Genomic DNA, 24,031 nt, shown 5'->3' on the forward strand with positions numbered 1-24,031 from the left:
TCACTTGCAACTATGCATAGAAGCTGATGAAATATTAATGTATTATTCCCAAAATTTCAGTAATTATTACCAATTAGATAACGATATGCCACATCAACATGTATGAAATTTCCCTATAAGATCACTGAGTTATTGACAATATTCAAAATCTCTCTCCCCTGCCCCCAGCATTAATTTGCTCGAAGTGACCACATTTGGTCTAAGTGACCATTTCAGTAGCATTAGGGAAATCCCACATCTAAAAGCTGATACAAATCTCTCTTTCTCTCACTCTTTTGTCCATCCCCACCACTCTGAAAGGTAGATATGTCTTAAGGGGGGGGGGTATAGTACATCATTATGCACATGCACAGTGTTCCTCAGGAAATTAAGCTAAAGCATTACAGCACCTTCAAACATAGAAAGAGGCATAGGCAGACAATCTTTGAAGAAGACAATCACTCATGTAAATTTAATTAGTATAGTAGACTTGAGCTCCCTCTCTCTGCAAAAAGGGGCAGAAGTAGCAGCAGACACAGATGAGAAACCTCAGATGATCATTCTTCATGACTCATTGCACAGTGCTGTCATATAGTTACTCTTTTTCAGCTCCTAGAAAGCTAGGACTCCAGGCAACACCTTCACATTTCTAATTCCTTTCATTTATGACAACTTCCACCACAAAACGAGGACACTTATCCTTCTACGTGCCCAAAGATGCAGTCTTAGAACTACCTCCCTCTGCCTGCAGTAGATGTGATGGAACTAATCCCATTGATTTCAGGGGGAGTATTCCAGAGTCACTGGTTTGAAGGTTGTAATTGAGTGGTGCTGCCTAGAGAAGCTTTCAAGTAAGCTCCCTTTTGACTGATGAGGACAATGTCTGGATGTTTAGCCCAGCAATCTACAAGCGGCAGTACCAACCAGCACTGAACTTCCGTGGGACGGAAATAATCAAAATATTAAGTGGGTAGTGGATCAGGATGAGAAATGTGCAATGGGCAGGAAAAGTAGAAAAGGGTGGGAACCTGGTGCAATCCCCATTGATTCCATCATTGCTTAATGCAACCACTACCGCTTTGATCTTTCTTCCCCCCTTAGCATGTTGTCACCTTGCTCTATCTCTCCACCCATCCCAAAATGGTGGCAATCCAGGTTTATTGCAACAAACCCTCCTGCTATTCACCTGGACATTGTATTCAATAATAATAATAATAATAATAACAACAATAACACACACACACACCCCTCCTGCACAGATGCAAGGCATGCCCTTACTCCAAAAGACAATCTGGCACCCTGGGACGTTGCAATCCCCAAGTTCCATTGATCCACTGCCCTTTAGGAATCTCCTATAAGCAGCTGAGCTAACAATAGGGGGAAAGGATGGCAAAGTAAAACATCATCTTGTGCAGATGGCACATATAACTGGCACTGGTGCTCTAAGCATCATCGCTTCCCATCCTTCACACCTCATCCATCCCCATCAACCTTCTCAGCCCTTATGAGGCTCATCCCCCTTGCCAAGATTCAACACTGACTCCCCTCTGACCCGCGGGATGAATAAGAAGCCCTTCACCCTGAGAGGGACAAGCCCCTTTTGACGTTTACAAAGCATCACGAGAGATAAATAAATCCTCATGCCTCTCCCCATTTTTTTTTAAAGAAGCAACCAGTTTCCCCTCCTCTCCTATCTTCCCCCTCTCCGATCTCTCTCTCTCTCTCCCCCCCCCCCCGAGATGATCTTGAAATCGTTTGCAAACGGCACGTCTTCCTATGCCCATGAGGATAGCAAGCAACGGGGTTGGAAAAGACCCGGTGCCTTTATGGACCTCCCGGATCTTTTGCTTGGTTCTTCTCTTTTAAAAACCAACAACAAAATCCTTCCTTCCTTCCTTCCCCGTATAGCGTCAGCCAAAGCTACCACACGCACCCCTTGAACAAAGATGAAGTGTAACGAAGCGCCTACGAGCCAAGGTGTTGCATGCAGCAGGAAAAGCTCGTGCAATGGGGATGGCGAGGCGGGGATGATGCGGGGGGGGGGGGATAGGCAGGGAGAGAAAGGCAGCGGGGTGGGTGGGCACGGGCAAAACGGGCTCTCCTGCAAATAGGTGGGGTGGGGCTGTGGGAAGGGGTTCCTCTGCCCTAGAGCGAAGGAGATGCATCGGCAAAAGCAAAGGAGCATGCAGCATTTTTCAAGGCAGCCCTCTCGCTCTCTCTCTTTTTTTTTTCCTCAGCCAGCGAGACGCGCCATTGTAACGAGTACTCACTTCTTATTTACAGACCCGGTGCCCTCTCCTCGCTTCACGGGCAGGCATTTTTTCAGGGCTCGGGGAGGCAGAGTTTGAGAGCAAAAAAAAAAAAAAAGGGGGGGGAGGAATTGGGGTGGGGTGGGGAGGGGTGGGAGAGGAAAGGGGAGGGGAGAAAAGAAAAAGAGAACGAGCAGCGCGTGGGTCCGAAGAGACACAGAGACAAGAGAGGAAGATACAACACAGACACACACACACCGAGACACCCAGAAAGGGGTGTGTGTGTGTGTGTGTGTGGGTGGGGGGGGAGGGAGGCTTGGCCGCTGAGCTCTGATGCCACGCGCGCCCTCTCGCCGGGGTGGGAGCTGCCCGCGCGCGCCTATGTGTGCGCGTGTGCGCGCGGGTGTGCAGCGCCTCGTGCGTGCGTCTCGTGCGGCGTCTGGTGCCTGCGGAAAGAGATTGGCTCCACGCTCAAGGTGTGTATGCGTGGAACTCCCTCAGCTCCCCTTCCTCCTCCCGAGCTGCTGGAGCGTGCTTCGCCCGCTTTTGAGCCGTGTCCGTGACTCGCGCGCTAGGGGACAACCGGGGTCTGCAGGCGCGCTCTCTACGGAGCGAGCAGCCTCCCTCTCTTTCCAGTCACGATGTTTTGTTTTGTGGGGCTGAGGGCGAATTCCGCCCCCCGACCACCACCACCACCACCCCGCCGCCTTTAATAGGCGAGTGCGGGGCTGGAGGCTGGGCAGCGTGCTCTTTCCTCTTTCACACAAGAGCGTGGCAAAGTCCCACACCCCTTCTTGATAACGGGCGGGTCCTGGCGCAACGCCTGAGGCTGCCCCTCTGCACAAGTTCCTTCTCCTCGGGGGGGGGGGGGCCTCTCTGAGGTGACTCTTGCGGCGTACGTGTGCGACCCACACGCACTCTTTCAAAAAACAAACACCCCTCCCCCAGCGCGCGCATGCGTCCGTGTCACGGCCTGGCCGGTGCCTGCCGGTCTCCCCGCCAAAACACTGGAGTCGACAGCCGCTCGCCTTCCGCGCGGCCGCAGTCTGCGTAGCCCAGGAAGCGGACTGAGCAGGGTGTGGACACAACCAAGGGTAAGGAGAGTGCTGTGTGAAAGGGCTGTGGATGCCAAACGGATGGGGAGGGGAGGTAGAAGGGAGATAGAAGGGGGAAACTGCCAAATGGGAAGATGGCACACGCACCACCACCGAGAAAAGCACGGGAGTCCTTTTGCCCTGAGTCCTAGATGGTCCCTTCCTTCTTCTAAACTTTGGAAGTGGGTCTCAGTGCGAAAGAAAAATAGATAGATAGATAGATAGACGGACTGTTGTGAATTGGGGAAGGCCCTCTTGAGTATTTTGCAGCTGATGTTAGAACTAACCACGTTTGAGTTGTTCACCACATGCTGTTTGTGCACGTGTGAATGTTGCCAGTGCCTGATAGAAAATAAGATTACTTCAAATGCACTTTCTACTTTCTAGCAAATTTAGCTTACACATGAAGGAAAGCCAGTTCAGTCACAACTAGGGATGTCATAGCAATCTGCAACAGATTCAAATGACTTAGGATTTCTATGAATCCAGTCTGCACAGATTCCACAGTGGACCAGCTTTTTCTGATTCTGAGGACTTGCAAACTGGTTTTTCATTATGGGGGATTTGCACTAATGCGCACTTATCATACCCCTTCATGGATCACTGCCTTGTTGTGGCGAAGGGGCTTGCGTAACTCAGTGAAGCCATAAGCTATGCCGTGCAGGGCCACCCAAGACGGACAGGTCATGGCAGAGAGTTCTGACAAAGTGTGGTCCACTGGAGAAGGAAATGGCAACCCACTCCAGTATTCTTGCCAAGAAAACCCCATGGAACGTATCACAAGGCTAAAAGAGATGACACCGGAAGATGAGCCCCTCAGGTAGGAAGGTGTCCAATATACTATCATAATACAAATTTGCACAAGCAGAACAAAATTCTTGTTAAAAAATCCAATTCCGTCAATGAGCAGACAACAGAACGAAAGATGCCTAACAATCTGCAAAACACAGATGGAACCAATTTAACAACATCCATACATTCATAACACATGTAAACTGGGCCTAAGTGAGGTTTTGACCACATGACACTCATTTAGAAATTCAGCATGCAGTTTCGATACACCAAACACTCTGGTACGCATGGCGTTGGCAAGTTGCTTCTACAACCTACACTATTTCCCTCCAAGTCCACATGGCTAAGAGCCATGGTCTTCCTAAGGCGACTTACAATATAAAAAGAGTATAATTCACTATCAAACAAATTATAGAAACACCTTTAAACCATTTTGAAATAAGCCAACTCAAATACAATTTCAAATATCTAATAGTTGTAAATGCCACAAAACCTTTTCAATTAAAAGCCATGGAGAACAAGTATGTTTCCAAAGCCCTCTTAATAACAGCCACAGATGGAGTCTACTGTATACCTCTCTGGAGGGGATGCTATAGGGCAGAGCCCACCACTGAGAACGCCTTCTGCTACCCACCAACTGTACTGATCTTAGTAGCAAGCCAGTTACTAGGGCCTCCAAAGATTATCTTAAAGCATGGTCAGGTTCATATGTATGTAGATGGTTCTTCAGATAACCTGGACCCAAACCATTTAAAGCTTTAAAGGTCAACACTTGGAATTGGGCCTAGAAATGAATTAGCAACCAGTGCAGCTGGTATTGCATTGGTGTAATATAATCTGACCAGCTATCCGCAACAAGGACATGGGTGGCCGCATTCTGTACCAGTTGTAGTTTCTGAGTCATTTTCAAAGGCAACCTCATGTAGAGTGTATTACAATAGTCCAGTCTGGATGTAACTAGTGCATAACATAATTGATGGGGGACCTTAAAAACCATGCTTATCAGGAAAAGGGGGAATCTTAATCTTGCTAAACAACACTTTCAAGCCAGTTTATTGGAATATGTGCTAGTAAATACGTTGTAAGCGCTAAAGCACTATCCCCGTCACACACCATTTAGTCAACTGCCTATTAAAGTTTCAGCTCTCAGATCTATTGAGGTCAATGTGATTAACTCCTTAAGGGCCCACTTCAGACTTTTTCCCAATAAGATTGGTCTTATTGGGAGACCAATCTTATGGAGAAAGCATTTATAATTTTTTAAAGTACATTTAGGCTTCAGCCTTCCAGTAACAGACCCTAGCTTGTTACCTTTTGTGCCAGTACTGGACAGTAACTTGTTTTAGGAGTTTAGCCATAATTTGGCTGTAGGTTTTGGCCCAAATACTACTTACTGTTGAAAGGATCTGCAAAGCTCCACAATTTGTAGTGGAGCCTCTAGATAGAAAGAGGATCACTACATATTCACATGACCTAATTCTCTTCCACTAGAGCCTGGAAAATTTCATACATAAAACACCACTCTCCTTTTTTTCCCTTGAAATGTTTGTTACCAATGGCCCTGTATAAACACTGCCTGTTCCTCCCATGGGGGGAAAAGGGATTCTTTTCCTACAATTCCTTGTACAGTTATACGGAAAAAGTGGCATTAAACATTCTTCTATGGGGTTAGCTGTAAGACACATTAAGCATAACAGACTCACTTTTTTAAGCGTAGCTAAGTAATATTATTTTTCCCCCATATAGAGAGCAACATAGGTGGTTAGTTGTATTCGAGGAAACATGTGTAAAATGTGGGCTTCAGGATCAGCCCACAGCCTCAATCGATCCATATGGCAAAGGAAATGGTTTGGAGCAAAGGGATATCACCTCCGGAAAACTAGACCTACACCTCTTAGGACTGTGAAACTAAGAAAATGAGATAAATGTAGCATCCATCAATATCTGAGAAGTTACCTTTATTCCTTGTGTGTCAACAAAAGATTAATGCTAAATGAAATGTGCTTTTGGTTTTTACTCATTAACTTCTTGATAGAAGCAATTAACTCTTTCTTAATCACAGTTCTCACAGTTGTACTGAACAATTTTAATTTCAGACATTTTCACAACCGTACCAAAGTAGTTTGTAAGGTTTGCCACTTTACAGAAGTGGGATTGAAGCTTTAAAAAATGGTGACTTGTCTAAGGTGAATCCATGGCTCAAAGGAGAATTGAAGCTTAGCCTCCAAATGTCTAAGTTTCTCTGTACAATATAAAGCAGGCGTGGGAAGTTGTAGCTCTCTGGATCTTGTTGGGTAACTGCTCCCATGATTTCTGACCATTGGCCATGGTGGCTGGCACAGATGGGGGTTTGAGCCCAACAATATCTGGAGGTTTACAGGTTCTCTACCCCTGGTATAAAGCCTGTGATCTCCCCATGGCCTTTTATTTTCTCTACTGTGTCCTGACAAGCCAAAGCAAGTGCTTGCAGCAATAATGGCTGCAGTGCAGATGTACCTGATCAACTCTTTTATTCTCGTTAATAAGATGGATAGCTAAAAATCTCTACATAATACAAATTCAGTATTCGGTTGAGTGAAAGGAAACATGTATCCCCTGCAATGTCAGTAATCTAATGGCTCTTTAACCCTGAATGGAGGAGATGAAGAAGACAGATAGCAAATATTCAGGGTGGGAGTGAGGAGAAACAGGGATTAAGGTCTTTTTCTATATGACAGAAAACCACCGTTTCTCATTTTAGAGTTTAAGTAATGAGGCACAGGTAGTTCTTTTGAGGCCATATGAAAAACCCATAAATTTTGTGCTGGCTTTTCTGACTGTGTTAGCAGAATAAGAATGTGGCAACATCGGTGTAAACACATGTTTCTGTGACATGAACAGTGTAATCCTATGCAAACCTACTCAGAAGTTCAGTGGGACTTACTCCCAGGTGAATGTGTACAGGATTGTAAACTGCATTGGCTTATTTATTTATTTATTATTTTTAAAAGATTCTGTACTGCTGCACAGTGGATACCAGACCTCACAGCAAATAGAAGAACCTTACAGTTCCTCCCTATTCTAATCCTGTTGTATTTTGTAGTATATTTTGTTCTGAGGTTTAAACCTGTCATTCTCTTTTCTCATCCATAAGTCTCATTTACCTTATACTGGCATTTAACAAGTAGGTATTCAGTGGAACAAAATCAACTCAAATCACGGAATGTATTGAATGATAGGTTACTAGCTCTAGTTAGAAAGTGTGGTAAAATGTTTGAAGAACCCTAGCAGTGATTGTGATTTCTCATATCAGCAAAATTGCTTGTGATTGAACGTTCCATATAAAAAGGTCATTCCTGTTTTATTTCTAAATTTATTCCCAGTTGCTACACTAGACACCCATGTTGCTTCCTCAGCTGACACATTACTCAACATGATGGTTTTAATTAGAGGTATCTTTAATCCCAGAAAGAACAACATCTTGTTAATGTCCAACAAAAAAGTCTATGTTGAATGCCATGTTTTTGGGGATGTTCCAGATTCTGTTCCACAAAGTCAAGTCTTCCTATATTTTTGTTGTAATATGGACTAGAATATTGCATGTGACTATTTTGCCCTCCAATTTAGAGGTGACCTCTGTACAGTTTGAAGTATGAGTCCTACATTGGTTCAGAACTTTATTAAGCAAACAATCTCAAACATTGACAAAACATACCAGAGACAAACATTAGACAGGATCAAGCAAGGGGTGAGGATACAATATATCTTTCTAGTTTTCCAAGCAAATTATTTGCCACTGATGTCACCAGTGCACACCACAGGGAACTACAGAAAACTTAAGAAAAGAGTGCATGACACCCACACATTTATAAACAGACAAGGAACATAATTGTGTGATATGCTAATGTGCCACGTTGGAAAGATGTTCAGTATCCAGGGCTACCTTGGCAATACCTCAGGGATGGAAGGCTGCAGCCAAGTAATGTAAACGTTTTGTAAGAGATAAAGAATAATGTTTGAACCCTGTTTGCACAAATATAGTTAGTATCAAGCCATGGTTAAGTGTCACTGACACCCGCAAGTCTTTGAAAAAAGTGCAGTTGGATTGCATGATATGATACACCAGACATCCAGAGAAGCAATAGGGTGCCATAGATGTTCCTTGGAAGAAAAAAGGCAGAATATAAATGCAATAAATAAATAAATGCGATGGATGGATGGATGGATGGATGGATAGATAGATAGATAGATAGATAGATCAAGTTGAAGAAATAGCCGGGCTCCCACTGGGGTCACTGACATATGTGGGGCTAGCCTGTGGCTAGATTACAGCCAGTACTCCTTCAGTGTTTGTGAGGAAGAAGAAATCTTGTTTTAATATCACCTTCGAATGAATTGTATTGAATTTTTAAAAAAACCCTATGTAATCTTGTATTAACAGATGTCAAAAATGTTTACACATGTACTTATTCTTGAAGTTTTCTGTAGAGAAATATTGTTGGATTCCAGAGAGAGAGAGAAAGAGAATCTCATAGGTATTATTATATAAAATCTCAAACAAAGTAATTATCATAACCACTTGCATATCTTGATCACAGCATGATAAATTATTTGTTAAGCATCTATGTGATGATTCTCCCATGCAGCACCAATTTATATGGGAAACATATTCATATGCACCCATCTATTTTCATACTGCTCAGTTGTCACTCTTAATTAGGCTGCAATATATTTTTTTTGCATTTCTCGCAACTGTCTTATTTCTTCATGTCCAGTGAGTGGAAAGTTATTCTGGCATTCACAGAGTATTTGTTGTCATTATTAATATTGCCAAGGCATATTTCCTTTACTTGCTTTCAAGACTCCTTGTAGGATTCCTGTTCTAATGGAATAAAGAGGCAAAGTCTCAGGATGCTGAAAAAAATGTGGTTTTATTTCCAGAAGTAGCCCTAAATGTTTCAGCCCTTAGTCCCTTTATCTTCTTCAGGGGTTAGGATTTTTTTTATATAAATGTCTGCAGAGATCTCTGAAAAAGATAGTTTCCAAGATGAATCCTGCAATTTATATTAAAAAAAACTAACCACTGAAGAAGGCCCATACACAGGGCCAAAACACGTAAGGCTACTTCTTGTAATAAAACCACACGTATATTTTTTCAACATCCTGAGGCTTTTGTCTTTATTTTATTGGATCATAAGAACATGAGAAGAGCTGTCCTGGATCAGACCATGGCCATCTAGTCAGCATTCTGTTCCCACAGTGGCCAACCAGCTGCTTGCAGGAAACCCACAAGCTAGCCGGACATGAGTGCAACAGCACCCTCCCACCCATGTTCCCCAGCAACTGGTGTACATGAGCATACTGTCTCTGATACTGGAGGTAGCATATCAGGACAAGTAGCCATTGATAGCCTTCTCCTCCAGGATTATTTTGGAAGTTCTCCCATTTTGTTTTACCAGGATTCCTGTTCTGCCAGTGTCATGATGTTACTAGCTCTAATAGCTTTCTATTGGATGAAATAGTTAGAATCATTCATGAATTGATACATTTAATTGGCTTGGTTTAGAAGATTGATTGGACTGATCTTAGATTAGCGAGAAGTGACAAAATATCAAGTTATATCCAGTGGTGGCTTTGTACTAGCAGAAAGGTCTTCTGCTCACACAAGCTGGGTCCTGCAGTTTTCACAGATCCACCCTACCTGCTCCTGAGGGATGGGGGAACCTTCTGAGGTAGCATGGTATATGGTGCAGAACAGCAGTTCTCAACCTTTCGTATCTTCCATCCCACTGATTATTCCATCAAAGAAGCTGGGTCACACCATGATAGAAACAAAAAGCTCACTCTTTCCAAGGAGGACATTTTACAGGCATTCTGTTATTATATTTATCATTTCTATTATGTTTTAAGGACATAAAATTGCATTAATGTTGGGGGTAAATTTTATTGCTATGGTGTTAAAACACAAACAAACTAAAAATAATAATTCGATCAGTAGTTAAGAAGATCACTACTAGCATACCAAAAGGTCATAGACAAATAATCTATGGCAGGTAGGGTCAGCAGGTGGACATGGGGACTGAGGGAGAGTGAATTCTTAGTCACTGTTAAAGAAACCCCATCTTGGATATAACTAGGCATGCACAGATTTTGTTAATTCCATTCATGGATTGTCAGGTGTCTGTCATTCCATCATCCGCTCATTGACGGAATCAAATTGTTTTTAAGGATGTTCAAGAATTTAATTCCACTTGCACAAGTGCACATTAGCCCAAGTGTGAATTTGTGCAAATCCCCCCTGTTAAAAAAAAAAAAAAAAAATCCACAAGTCCATGGAATCCGCATGACTTGGAAAAAGCCAGCCTGCTGCGGGAATCTGCAGGTTGGATTCATAGAAATCCAAACGCATTTCGGTCCTTTACAGATTTCTCCAGCATCCCAAGATAAAACCCATGGTAATTTATTTAAGCTTCAGCAAAGGAGATCGTTATCTTGTCGTGGTGCTGGAGCTTGAGCATCTCAATGACATTATGAGCTAAACTGTGAAGGGACACCCAAGACGGGAAGGTCATGGCAGAGAGGTCAGACTAAATACGATCCCTGGGGAAGGAAATGGCAACCCACCCCAGTATTCTTGCCATGAAAACTAAATGGATCAGTACAACCAGAGATATGTCGGTATACAGGTCGGAAGATGGTCAAAATGCTACTGGGGAGGAACAGAGGATAAGTTCAACTAGCCCCAGATGTGATGACGCAGCTAGCTCAAAGCCGAAAGGACGGCTAGCAGCCGATGGTGCTGGTGGTGAACGACGAATCCGATGTTCGAAAGATCAACACACCATAGGAACCTGGAATGTAAGATCTATGAGCCAGGGCAAATTGGATGTGGTTATTGGGGAGACGTCAAGATTAAATATAGACATTTTGGGTGTCAGTGAACTGAAATGGACAGGAATGGGCCATTTCACATCAAATGACCACCAGATTCACTACTGCGGACAAGAGGACCACAGAAGAAATGGAGTAGCCTTCATAATTCATAATCAAGTGGCTAAAGCAGTGCTTGGATACAATCCAAAAAATGACAGAATGATCTCAATTCGAATTCAGGGTAAGCCATTTATCATCACAGTGATCCAAATATACGCCCCAACCACAGATGCTGAAGAAGCAGAAGTAGATCAGTTCTATGAGGATCTGCAGCACCTACTGGATAGTACACCAAAAAAAGATGTTATTTTCATTACAGGAGACTGGAATGCTAAGGTGGGTAGTCAAACGACACCTGGAATTACAGGCAAGCATCGTCTGGGAGAACAAAATGAAGCAGGACATAGGCTGATAGAATTTTGCCAAGACAACTCACTGTGCATAACAAACACTCTCTTCCAACAACCTAAGAGACGAGTTTATACATGGACTTCACCAGACGGTTGACACCCAAATCACATTGACTACATCCTTTGTAGCCAAAGGTGGCGGACATCTATGCAGTTGGTAAAAACAAGACCTGGAGCTGATTGTAGTTCAGATCACGAACTTCTTACTGCACAATTTAGAATCAGACTAAAGAGAATAGGGAAGACGCACAGATCAGTTAGATATGAGCTCACAAATATTCCTCATGAATATGCAGTGGAGGTGAAGAATAGATTTAAGGGACTTGATTTAGTAGACAGGGTCCTGGAAGAACTATGGACAGAAGTTCGCAACATTGTTCAGGAGGTGGCAACAAAAAACGTCCCAAAGAAAAAGAAAACCAAGAGGGCAAGATGGCTGTCTGCTGAGACACTGGAAGCAGCCCAAGAAAGAAGGAAAGCAAAAGGCAACAGTGATAGGGGGAGAGATGCCCAATTAAATGCAAAATTCCAGAGGTTAGCCAGAAGAGATAAGGAATTATTTTTAAAGAAGCAATGCGCGGCAGCGGAAGAAGATAATGGAATAGGAAGGACAAGAGACCTCTTCCAGAAAATTAGGAACATCGGAGGTAAATTCCAGGCAAAAATGGGTATGATCAAAAACAGAGATGGCAAGGACCTAACAGAAGCAGAAGAGATCAAGAAAAGGTGGCAAGAATATACGGAAGATCTGTATAGGAAGGATAATAATATGGGGGATAGATTTGAAGGTGTGGGCAGTAAGCTAGAGCCAGACATCCTGAAGAGTGAGGTTGAATGGGCCTTAAGAAGCATTGCTAACAACAAGGCAGCAGGAGATGATGGTATCCCAGCTGAACTGTTTAAAATCTTGCAAGATGATGCTGTCAAGGTGATGCATGCCATATGCCAGCAAATTTGGAAAACACGAGAATGGCCACCAGATTGGAAAAAATCAACTTATATCCCCATACCAAAAAAGGGAAGCACCAAAGAATGTTCAAACTACCCAACAGTGGCACTTATTTCACATGCCAGTAAAGTAATGCTCAAGATCTTGCAGGATAGACTCCAGCAATTCATGGAACGAGAATTGCCAGATGTACAAGCTGGGTTTAGAAAAGGCAGAGGAACTAGAGACTAGGGATGTATGAAAGTCACTTACCTTTCCATGGATTATGTTTATGGTGGGGGGGGGAGGTGTTCCGTCCCTCCCCCCAGAATCCTCGACGGGGGGGAGGCGCTCCATTCCTCCCCCCAGGAATCCTCAACGGACGGCTGTGCTCCGCAGCGGCTCCACGGAGCAGCCAGCCAGGCCCAGCCCAGGTCAGAGCCATCCACAGCCGGATTTCTGGCCACAGAGGGCTCTGGGTAAAAAAAAAAAGCATACGCTACGGCAGCCGCCATTTGCATTCCTTATTTTTCGCCGTCTTAGTCTACGTAAATATCTACGTAAAGTCTCGTCCCGGGGGGGATCCGCAGGGGGGTGGCAGGCCATTCCGCCACAGATCTTGGGGAATCTCACCGAGATCCGTGGCGGAATTCTCTGACATCCCTACTAGAGACCAAATTGTCAGTATCCGCTGGATAATGGAGAAAGCCAGGGAGTTTCAGAAAAACATCTATTTCTGTTTTATTGACTATTCTAAAGCCTCTGACTGTGTGGATGATAACAAACTGTGGCAAGTTCTTGGTGGTATGGGGATACCAAGTCATCTCTGCCTCCTGAGGAATCTGTATAACGACCAAGTAGCAACGGTAAGAACAGACCACGGATCAACAGACTGGTTTAAGATGGGGAAAGGAGTACGGCAGGGTTGTATACTCTCACCCTACCTATTCAACCTGTAGGCAGAACACATCATGCGATGTGCTGGGCTTGATGAAGCCAAGGCTGGAGTTAAAATCGCTGGAAGAAACATGAACAATCTCCGATATGCAGATGATACCACTTTGATGGCTGAAAGCGAGGAGGAGCTGAGGAACCTCATGATGAAGGTGAAAGAAGAAAGTGCAAAAGCTGGGTTGCAGTTAAACCTCAAAAAAACCAAGATTATGGCAACCAGTTTGATTGATAACTGGCAAATAGAGCGAGAAAACGTGGAGGCAGTGACAGACTTTGTCTTTCTAGGCGCAAAGATTACTGCAGACGCTGACTGCAGCCAGGAAATCAGAAGACGTTTACTTCTTGGGAGGACAGCAATGACAAATCTTGACAAAATAGTGAAGAGCAGAGACATCACACTGACAACAAAGGTCTGCATAGTTAAAGCAATGGTATTCCCGTAGTAACCTATGGCTGCGAGAGCTGGACCATAAGGAAGGCTGAGCGAAGGAAGATAGATGCTTTTGAACTGTGGTGCTGGAGGAAAATTCTGAGAGTGCCTTGGACTGCAAGAAGATCAAACCAGTCCATACTCCAGGAAATGAAGCTAGACTGCTCACTTGAGGAAAGGATATTAAAGGCAAAACTGAAGTACTTTGGCCACATAATGAGAAGACAGGATACCCTGGAGAAGATGCTGATGCTAGGGAAAGTGGAAGGCAAAAGGAAGAGGGGCCGACCAAGGGCAAGATGGATGGATGATATTCTGGAGGTGACGGACTCGACCTTGGGGGAGCTGGGGGTGGCGACGGCCGACAGGAAGCTCTGGCGTGGGCTGGTCCATGAAGTCACGAAGAGTCGGAAGCGACTGAACGAATAAACAACAACAACAATTTATTTAAGGCTGAAATGCTAAACATACTTACAAGGGAGGAAGCCCCACTGAACACAGAGGGTCTTACTTCCAAATAAATATGCATCAGATTATACTGCGTTAGATATTATTGGTGAGGTATTGGAAACACTAATATTGGTAGAATGTGAGCCAAGATGACTACTTGGATTTGATTAATGATTTAACACTACTACCATTCATTATTGATAATTCTACATTAACGATTGCCTGTTGATCTAAGAAATTAATCGATGATTAGTATTTACGCTGGGAAGTATCCAATGCAACACTACCTCTAATGTAAATTTCATTGCGCTAGCACTATGCCAATTGCGCTTGCTGGCACTAGAGGTCATTAAACTAGTGCAATTGGATTTACATTAGCGATAGTGTCACATTGGATACTGCCTTTAGAGAGCAACCCTAAGCTGTCTGATGGAGCACTGTGATTTCGGAGGCTCTGATCTGTGCTAAGCCATGCTGGGCTCTTGCCAGCAGGGAGAAGATAACTTTTTTTTTTTTTTTTTTTAACTCTCCCCTCCCTGTGTTTTTGTTTTGTTTGGTTTTGTTTTTTGCAAAAGAAAAGCAAGGGGGAGCTCCAGGGGCCATGACATTATGGAAAAAGTAAGATATTAAGAAAAAAATATGTTCCTAAACAATTTTCCTTGCCTTCTTGTTTTCCTCTACTTATCAATGTAAAAGAAAGATAAGGAGAAGTTATATTACTAAGTACTTTTCATCAAACATTGAGATCAGTGCAGCAGAAGCTGATTTCAGGAGAATCTGATGACTGTATTAAAACCCAGGGTTATTACTGGTGATCAGATTATGTCAGAGCAGAGAGCTGAGAATCATTTGAATATGAAGATTGTTATAGTAAAAATGTAGATGAGAGGATCTATAAGCTAGAAAGAAAAAATAGAAAGGTTTGAAAACTAATTGGGTACCTACACAAAGGTAATTATTAATTTGCTAACAGCCACAAAAACTGTTCTAACTGGGAAATGGAAAGTCCCAAGTGATACTCTAGTCATTAAGTTCTTAGCTCAGTGAAAGTACTTCTATTACTCTCTTTTTTTTAATGCACAGAATCTTAAATCTGTTAGAAACAACTGTATCTTCCAAGCACTCAGAAAACAATATTTTAACACTGAGAAAATGTTATTCTTCCATTACCTGGCATGTCCATTGCTATTCTGAGGGCTGCACTGAATGTTGTATAAATATAATGTGTAATCTTTTTTAAAATCGTTTTTATTATTGTTTTTCTACATTAGAATATTCCACTGCCATACCACATGGGGGAACGGTTAACCATTCTCTCCCTCTGTACCACTTTACCAATCAAATTAGCACACACTCTGGCTGCTCTGAAGTAAAGAAAATGACAAAGGGAGATCTTATCACAGATCTCCTGTGTTACATGTAGTTCGGACATCCTTTGGATTTACATTTGTGTAAACATATACAAATACAGATTGCACAGCACATTCATTTCATTCAAGAGTGCTTGATTTGAACTAATCTTTTGTGGATAATGTGTAAATAACTGCCTCTTTTTCCCTATTGTATTAAAAGAAAAAAATTTAGATACAGTCAAATAAATAAATAAATATGCTTTCACAAGGCTGTTATCCTTGGAGAGGTTTAGAAAAAGGAGCCACCTTTTTCTTTTTTGCTACTTCCCTTAATAGAGAAGTGTGAATTAATGGGCACTGCTATTGTTATGGATTAGTTGTGTGGCAGAAAAACCTCATTACTATTTTGAATTAATATTATCTCCTTGAAGGAAAGCTAATGGTGCATTGGCCCTATTCCAAAAGAAATACTAATGTTCTTTTGTAATTAACTTTTCTGTTTCCTTTTTCAATGTTTCCTTAATGTGGTCTGAGAGTTTAGGGCAAAAGGCTGACAGAGAGTATACTAACAGTTCTAGTCTACTACCACTTTTTACAAGTGCCTATAAATTCACAAAATGTGTTGTATGCATGCACACACATGCGTGTGTGTGTGTGTGTGTGTGGTACGTTTTAAAAAGAAGAACACACTAGCTTAAGGTTTTCTCCTGGTCCTCACATTTGCCTTGATTATGGAGACAAGGGTAAGAAAGGAAGCAGTGGGTTTTTAAGAGAGTTGAAGGTAGTACAATAGAGACAGCATTTTACATGGTGTAAGTACTTATAGAAGCAGAGACATCACCTTTCCAACAAAGGTTCGTATAATCAAAGTTATGGTTTTCCCAGTAGTAACGTATGGCTGTGAGAGCTGGACTATAAGGAAGGCTGAGCGCCGAAGAATCGATGCTTTCGAACTGTGGTGCTGGAAAAGACTCTTATGAGTCCCCTGGACTGCAAGGAGGTCAAATCAGTCAATCTTAAAGGAAATCAACCCTGACTGCTCATTGGAAGGACAGATACTGAAGCTGAAGCTCAAATATTTTTGGCCACCTAATGCGAAGAGAAAACTCCCTGGAAAAGACCCTGATGCTGGGAAAGATTGAAGGCAAAAGGAGAAGGGGACGGCAGAGGATGAGATGGCTAGATAGCGTCACCGATGCAATGAATATGGACTTGAGCACACTCCGGGAGAGAGCGCAGGACAGGAAGGCCTGGCGTGCTATGGTCCATGGGGTCATGAAGAGTCGGACACGACTGAACAACAACAACAACAAAGTACTTATACTTTTGCCCTATTCTTGATTCTGGTCAAACAGGGTTTCTTAGGTTGCCAAAGCCATATGAAAATCTTTAAAACTGTATACAGAGAATATTACAGGATGACAGTGCCTACCATGGGCAACGTTATGTCTGTCTAACACTGTTCCAGTCAATAGACACACTGGAAATAACCATGGATCTGATCTCTCAGCAGGGCCGAAGGAGTGGCTGTGCTTTCCACCTTTCTTTCTGCTGCAGACCAATGGAAAGAAATTGGTGAAGGTTTTTTGGGGGGATATGCTTTGAAATCAATCCCCTCACACACACCACGCACACACACATACTGCAATAACAGATATGGTAGGAAACAATAGTTCATCTCCCTGAAATGTTTCTGTCCCTGCTGACCATTATGGGCAGTATCCTAGTCAACACTACTGCTAATGTAAATTATATTGGCTCTAGCGCAATGCCAATAGCATCTGACGGCATGTTTACTAAGAAGTAAGTCCCACTGCATTCAATTGCTCTTACCGTGAGCATGTATAGGACTTCAGCCTTAGCATCCATCTAACATTGGCACAACAATAAGCTTTGTGATGTGAAGAAAAAGAATAATCATGTTGATAGATCAGTGGCTGATCGTATGCCCACAGGAAGCCCAGAAGCAGAACGTGACCACACAAGCCCCTCTCACTCATGTTCCGCAGCAACTGGTATTCAGGGACATACTGGGTTGCATTGAGATTTAGTTATACCTAGAATAGACCATTGAAATCAATGGGAATTGAGTCAGTCATGACTTATTTGTCCCATTGATCTCAACGGGTCTACTCTAAACATGCCTAAATCTGGATCCAACCCACTTCCTCTGATACATGATATAGCCATCATGATGTTAATAGCCTTATCCACCATGAATTTGTCTAATCCCCTTTTAAAGCCGTCCAAGTTGGTGGCCATCACTTCATCCTGAAGAAGCCAATTCCATAGTTTAACTATGCTCTGCATTGCAGCTATTTCCTTTTGCCTGTCCTAAATCTCCTGCCATTCAACTTCATGGGATGACTGCAAGTTCTAATATTGGGAGACATGGAGAAAACCCCCTCCCTATCTACTTTCTCCATACTCTGCATAATTTTATACACCTCTATCATGTTCTTCCTTTTTTTTTTTTTTTAAGTTAAAAATCCCCGAAAGTTGCAACCTTGACCAACTCATTTCTGGGTGTCCTTTTCTCCAGCTTTTCCAGCTCTACAATAACTTTTTGGAAGCGTAGTGACCAGAAATGTATATAGTATTCCAAGCATGGTCACACTGTCCATTTGTATAAAGGCATTATGATATTGGCACTTTTATTTTTGATTCCTTTCCCCCTGAAAGATGCACTGTTCTTTTAACAATTGCATACTTTTCTTACCAAGTGCTCAGCTGCTTCACAAACCTTGGGTTGTATCCAATGGTGTCCTTCCATGTCCTTCTGCTAGCAGAACGGACGCTTCTGGCACATGATATTTAACAAAAAATTAAAATATAGAGCTGTAGATCAAGATTTAAATTTAAAACAGAAGGTTCTGTATTTCCCCACTTCTTATTACTCTTGTAACATTGTGGGTGAAGAGATGGAATTTAATACTCTTGTGTGGATCAGTATCAGAGGTAAAGATCATATTAGACTTGGAAAAGAGATGTAGAATCAGGACCAGGGAGGGTTCTCAAGATAGTATGATTCTTGCACAGCCATGTCTCCCTTCAGGCAACTAGAATCGGGACATAGGAATTCTACGTTCCCCTTGTCCCAGATCAGTTTGAAGCCTGGTTCAGCTTTGGAACGTGTCCTATGCCAGGGCTCAGCTTTGAGATATGCACAGTGTACTTCCCTCACTTTAGGGACACCCCCCCCCCAAGTAACTAAAAGTAGGATTGACACTTCCTAGGCTTGGACTCTGGGGACTGTGCATTATGGAATGCTCTACTTAATGACGTCCCTGTGGTGCTAGCATTGTCATTTTCTTGGAGCAAGACTTGTCTACTTCAAGGCATTTGATGGCACACAAGAGGACTTATTTCATTCATTTATCACATTTCTATACTGCCAAATAGCCAAAGCTCCCTGGGCAGTTTACAAAAATTAAGAACCTTAAAAATACAATACTGTACATAATATAAGAACCGTTTACATACAAACATGTGAACAGATAGCACACACACACCCCTAACAATTTTAACAATTAACAATAAGAAATCCAGGACCACCCCCACCCCCCATGAAACCCATACTGGAAAATCCACAGGGCCAAGCAATATCCTCCAAGGACGACCTTCTGCAGCCCACCATCCAAGCAGGTGTGAAATCATAGCAACGCAGTACCTCCCACTCTCAACTCAGACAATTGCTCCAGAAGGATACCATGGTTGATGGTATTGAGAGCTGCCAAGAGGTAAGGAGAATCAACAAGGTCACACTCCCCCTGTCTCTCTCCTGACATAGGTCATAATACAGGATGACAAAGGCTGTTTCCATGCCAAAACACAGCCTGAACCCTGACTGAAATGGATCCAAATAATCGGTCTTATCCAAGAGAGTTTGGAGCTGGTTGGCAACCACCCACTCAAGGACCTTGCCCAGGAAAGGAACATTTGCCACTGGTCTAAAGTTATTAGGATTTTCCTGGTCCAGGGAGGGTTTCCTCAGGAGTAGTCTCACCTCTTTCAAGCAGCCCAGGACCACTCCATCTCACAAGGAAGCATTGATCACCTTCCTGGCCCAGCTAGCTGTTCCTTCCCTGTCAGTTTTTATAAGCCAAGTGGAGCAAGGATCCAATACGGAAGTCATTGTACGAACCTGTCCAAGCATCTTGTTAGCATCCTTGAGCTGTACCAACTGAAATTCATCCAAGAAAGATGCTCTAGATATCTCACCTGATTCACACTGGAGTCTGTCCCAGCAGATACAAGAGATTTTATTTTGGCAGTGCCTAGCAAGTGTATTACAGCAGGCCTCAGGCGGATCCACAGGGTTCTTGATCTAGTTATTTTATTGGGTCTTGGTTATTTTTAATTGTTTTTAGTAGTTTTAAGTCTTTGTATGTTTAACCCTTGCCATAAGATGCCTTGAGTGTCTTTTAGAGAAAGATGTCTAATAAATTTCCCGAATGAATGAATGAATGAAATGAATTTTCCTGGAAATTGGATACAGGAAATAGGATATGTGTGTTAATACATATGTAATTTTAGTATCTGCTGAGATACTAAAGTTACCCTCCTTGCATCTAAAAAAAGACAAATTGAGAAGGATGCTGTGACTGGCAGCGAATTCCTGCTATCCAAGTTCAAGCACAGCAATTAACAGGGTGAATCAATTTCAGCTACATAAGATCAAAGAAGCCTCCCATCAGCTCAATGTTAGAATGACTCCAGAAAGAAGCCATTTAATCACTAGTAATAAGCAGACAGTCTCTTGATTCCAACAATGTTAGATGCATTTTAACTTTCTTGTCAGAAATCTCTAGTGCCCTTTTTCAAATATTTGATTTCTAGAATCTAAGGTAGAAAAGTGCATGGAACACATTCCGTTAGATAGGAAACTGTCCATGGTATGATTACATTATTCCTTGAAGTGATCTGTATTGAAACAGGATCATCCAAAATTGATTGTCCAGATGAAATATTAATTACAATACTTGGCATGTAATGAGTACGTATAACTTTGAGATGTTGATTACTCTATTGCTTTAAATTGGCATATCCACCTAATATATAATAAGGAATCAGCTAATAACGTTACATAACTACACAGCTAGAAATGCCCTCATCTCATGATAAAAGGGTTTTACTTTGTCATAATATTCTAAGACTAGGGATGTATGGATTTTGCAAAATCTGTTCCATCTGCATTTTGCAGATAGTCACATGCCTTTCACTCTATTGTCTGTTCATTGACAGAATCAGATTTTTTCCAATTTCCTGAATTTGCACAAATTCACACTTGCAAAAATGCAAATCCCCCCAACAAAATGTGCAAATTCCCCCAATTTTCATGCTTTAGCCGACGGGGGAAAAGCACAGTATCAGCGGCTGGGTTTTTTTTATTTTACATATTTTTCCAAGACTAAATTTGTGTACATTTCAGAAAGTAAAAAACCTGGTCCTCAATCCACAGAATCTATGTGACTCAGGAAAAGCCAGTCTGCTGCAGAATGCAGAGGCTGGATTCATAGAAATCTGAACTTATTTGATTCCATTGCAGATTTCTCCAACATCCCTACCTAAGGCAACCTATCCCAATCTGAAAAGTATTTTCAATCCCAGGACCAGTAAGTTCCTCTTCACTTCTATCCAGAAGTGGTATGACATCAGAAACTATAACACACACCAAAGCATGGTATTTAATTAACTTTATAGGCAACACAAAGGAACTTAGGATGGCAAAGGTATTATGCTAGAATGATGTACACCTTATTCAGCATACTTTTCCACAAAAATGATCTCATGTTTTCTGAAAGTTCCCAGCATTACAGAAATTTTCAGTTGGGCTGGCCAAGTCCAAAAGCTCAAACAGTAGATTCTCCCCACCATTAACTAGCAAAGGGAATAGCACTGTACTGATTTGATGGGAGAAGGGCAGAACTGGCATAGCTGAGAATCTTTAATCAACCTGAACTGCTGCCAGTGCATTGCATTTTACTGTTTGTGTTTTATGAACTAAGTTTAGATTTTATAGATACATTAAACAATACGCATATCTATGCAACCTTTTTCATTTTCAGCTTTTGATGAATATTTTGTAAAGAAGGAAATGAATACATGGGTACAAATGCATGAACTAATATGAGCAACTACAACAAAATCAATCATGCTATCTTGACAACACTCTATAAAGGAAAAATGCACACCCTAAAGCATGTTTACCTAACTAATAGGTATGCAAACCATGATACATTATCAGGATACCATCCATAAAATACACTATGCATCACAGAGGAGGAAGGGGATGGCAAAGTGAAAGAAAGGGACTGGAGATTTGTTAAAATGGTGGCAATGTGTGACAAGGCAGGGGGTGTAATAAGAACATAAGAGCCATCCTTATCCATATAGTACAGCATTCTGTTCCCACAGTGGCCAACCAGCTGCCTATGGGAAACCCACAAACAGGACATGAGTGCAATAGCACCCTTCCACCCATGTTTCTCAGCAACTGGTGTTCATAGGCATACTGCCTCTGTTACTGGAGATTAGGGATGTCACGGGCACCCATTTTAGTCTGCAAATTTGACAGACCACTGGCGCCTGCACCCGCCAAGCTATGCCTGCCAACTCCCCCCTGCTTGCTGAGCCTCTGGGCTGCAATCGAGTGCCCCCTCCATGCTCGATGAGCAGCCTGCAACTTAGCTGGGCCTGTTTGTCTCTGCGCCTATCGCCATGTTTAAAAAAAAATGGCCATCAGCAGCACCCGCCCATAGAGTTATACGCAAAATAACTCTGTGAACTAGAGTCCATGGGGGATTCACAGCGCTTTTTGCGTATAAGTCTATATGGCCACAGACTTACACGCAAAAAGCGCTGTGAAGCCCCCATAGACTCTAGTTCACAGAGCTATTTTGCGTATAACTCTATGGGCGGGTGCTGCTGATGGCCATTTTTTTAAAAAAAAAATGGCGATTGGCACAGAGATGAACAGGCCTGGGTAAGTTGCAGGCTGCTTATCGAGCACAGAGGGGGCGCTCAATTGCAGCCCAGAGGGCCAGCGAGCAGGGGGAAGTGTGGGGGCTCCCAGACAGCCCGAACTGGGTTGTATTCTCACATCCCTACTGGAGATAGCACATTGATAGCCTTCTTCTCTGGGAATTTGTCTAACTCCCTTTTAAAGCCATCCAAATTGGTGGCCATCACTACATCTTGTGGTAGCAAATTCCATAGATTAACTATGCACTGTGTGAAGAAGTACTTCCTCCAGTCTGTTCTGAATCTCCCACCACTCAGTTTCATGGGGTGACCCCAGGTTCTAGTATAGTCAGAGAGGGAGAAAAATGTCTCCTTATCCACTTTCTCCACACCGCATTATTTTGTGCATTTCTATCACAACTATCCTTTAGGGATGTTAGAGAATTCTGCCACAAACTCCAATGAGGCAGATTCTTTAGAATCCAGCCCCCCCAGAGTCCATGGTGGAACGGAGCAATCCCCCCGCCACCCTGCAACATTTCCCCAGGACAGACACTACCTTTTGTCGGCCATCCGGTCTATCTGCTGCCCTGGTCTGTGGTCGCGAATTTGCCACAGCCATTTGCCTCCCTACTTTAGCTGTGATAGGCTACGTAAGTATTTTTGTAGCCTATCATGCCAAAGAGCAGGGATGCAAGTGGCAGCCTCTACGCCATTTGCGTCCCTGCTCTTTTTGTGATAGGTTACGTAAATATATACATAGCCTATCACGGCTAATGCAGGGATGCAAATGGCGGCCATTTGCGTCCCTGCTCTTTGCCGTGATAGGCTACGTAAATATATACGTAGCCTATCATGGCTAACTCAGGGACGCAAATGGCGGCCGCAGCCCGGCAACAGACGGAAGTCCAGCTGCAGGCGGGCCTGGCCGGCAGCTCCGCAGGCTTGCTGCGGAGCAGAGCCAGCCGGGGAGGGATGGATCGCCGCCCCCCTCCAGCGGGCGGCCCCACCGGAACGGGGTGAGTAATTCGTACACCCCTACTGTCCTTAACTCTTTTCTAAGCTAAACAACTTTTCTAAGCTAAATAACTTTAAAAAGGCCTTTAGACGTGTGCCATGCGTTATGGATAGTCTGTAGACTTGTTTTCTTTCTCAACCCATGTCACAAAACAGTTTGTTGTATGGCTGGCCATCTACTGTCTAATAACTTTTCAACCTGACAAGTGTTTTCAATTTAATGCTAAGTTAATAAAGGTTTCTTCAAATGAAAAATACAAGTCTTTCATCAGTGGTGTACACCAAGCACAATAAGGCATCAGGGACTTTCTTGTTCCCGAGCTTAATGAAAAGTGCTACTTAACTTTACATATAATTATTGAGCTGAAGAGGTGAAAGTGGAAAGGTTTTGAAGTATACTAATAAAAAAGGGGGAAAAAACCTCTTGCAGTGGTGTTATTCTGCTAGTGGTTCATGTTTGTGCGAATGTTTCCTAGCATAAGAAGGATCTTGTCCCTCCAG

The 24,031-nt window shown here is 42.8% G+C and overlaps 1 protein-coding gene and 1 long non-coding RNA gene across 6 annotated transcripts in view; one reads left to right on the forward strand and one right to left on the reverse strand.

The window, feature by feature from the left end:
- Positions 1–24,031, reverse strand: part of KCNK2 (potassium two pore domain channel subfamily K member 2) — a 181,333-nt gene that overhangs the window by 154,181 nt on the left and 3,121 nt on the right. Inside the window, exon 1 of one of the 4 annotated variants that reach the window (XM_084832655.1) lies at positions 2,250–2,608. The exons of 1 other annotated variant lie outside the window; for it this stretch is intronic. In XM_084832655.1, the coding sequence (XP_084688781.1) occupies position 2,250 (1 nt within the window). In that variant the 5' untranslated portion in view covers positions 2,251–2,608. Of the gene's footprint in view, positions 1–1,225; positions 1,332–2,249; positions 2,609–24,031 lie in introns of those variants that run through there. 2 more of the 4 variants (XM_084832651.1, XM_084832669.1) reach the window with 2 other exon arrangements.
- The window catches only part of LOC146360079 (uncharacterized), a 40,198-nt gene continuing 18,605 nt past the window's right edge, over positions 2,439–24,031 (forward strand). Inside the window, exon 1 of one of the 2 annotated variants that reach the window (XR_014787472.1) lies at positions 2,439–2,704. This is a non-coding gene — a long non-coding RNA (uncharacterized LOC146360079). The remainder of the gene's footprint in view (positions 2,705–24,031) is intronic. The other variant, XR_014787473.1, reaches the window with a different exon arrangement.

This window comes from Heloderma suspectum, chromosome 1, assembly GCF_057233095.1.
Source record: "Heloderma suspectum isolate Gila_16-S chromosome 1, 16-S_ref, whole genome shotgun sequence".
Taxonomy (NCBI): Eukaryota; Metazoa; Chordata; class Lepidosauria; order Squamata; family Helodermatidae; genus Heloderma; species Heloderma suspectum.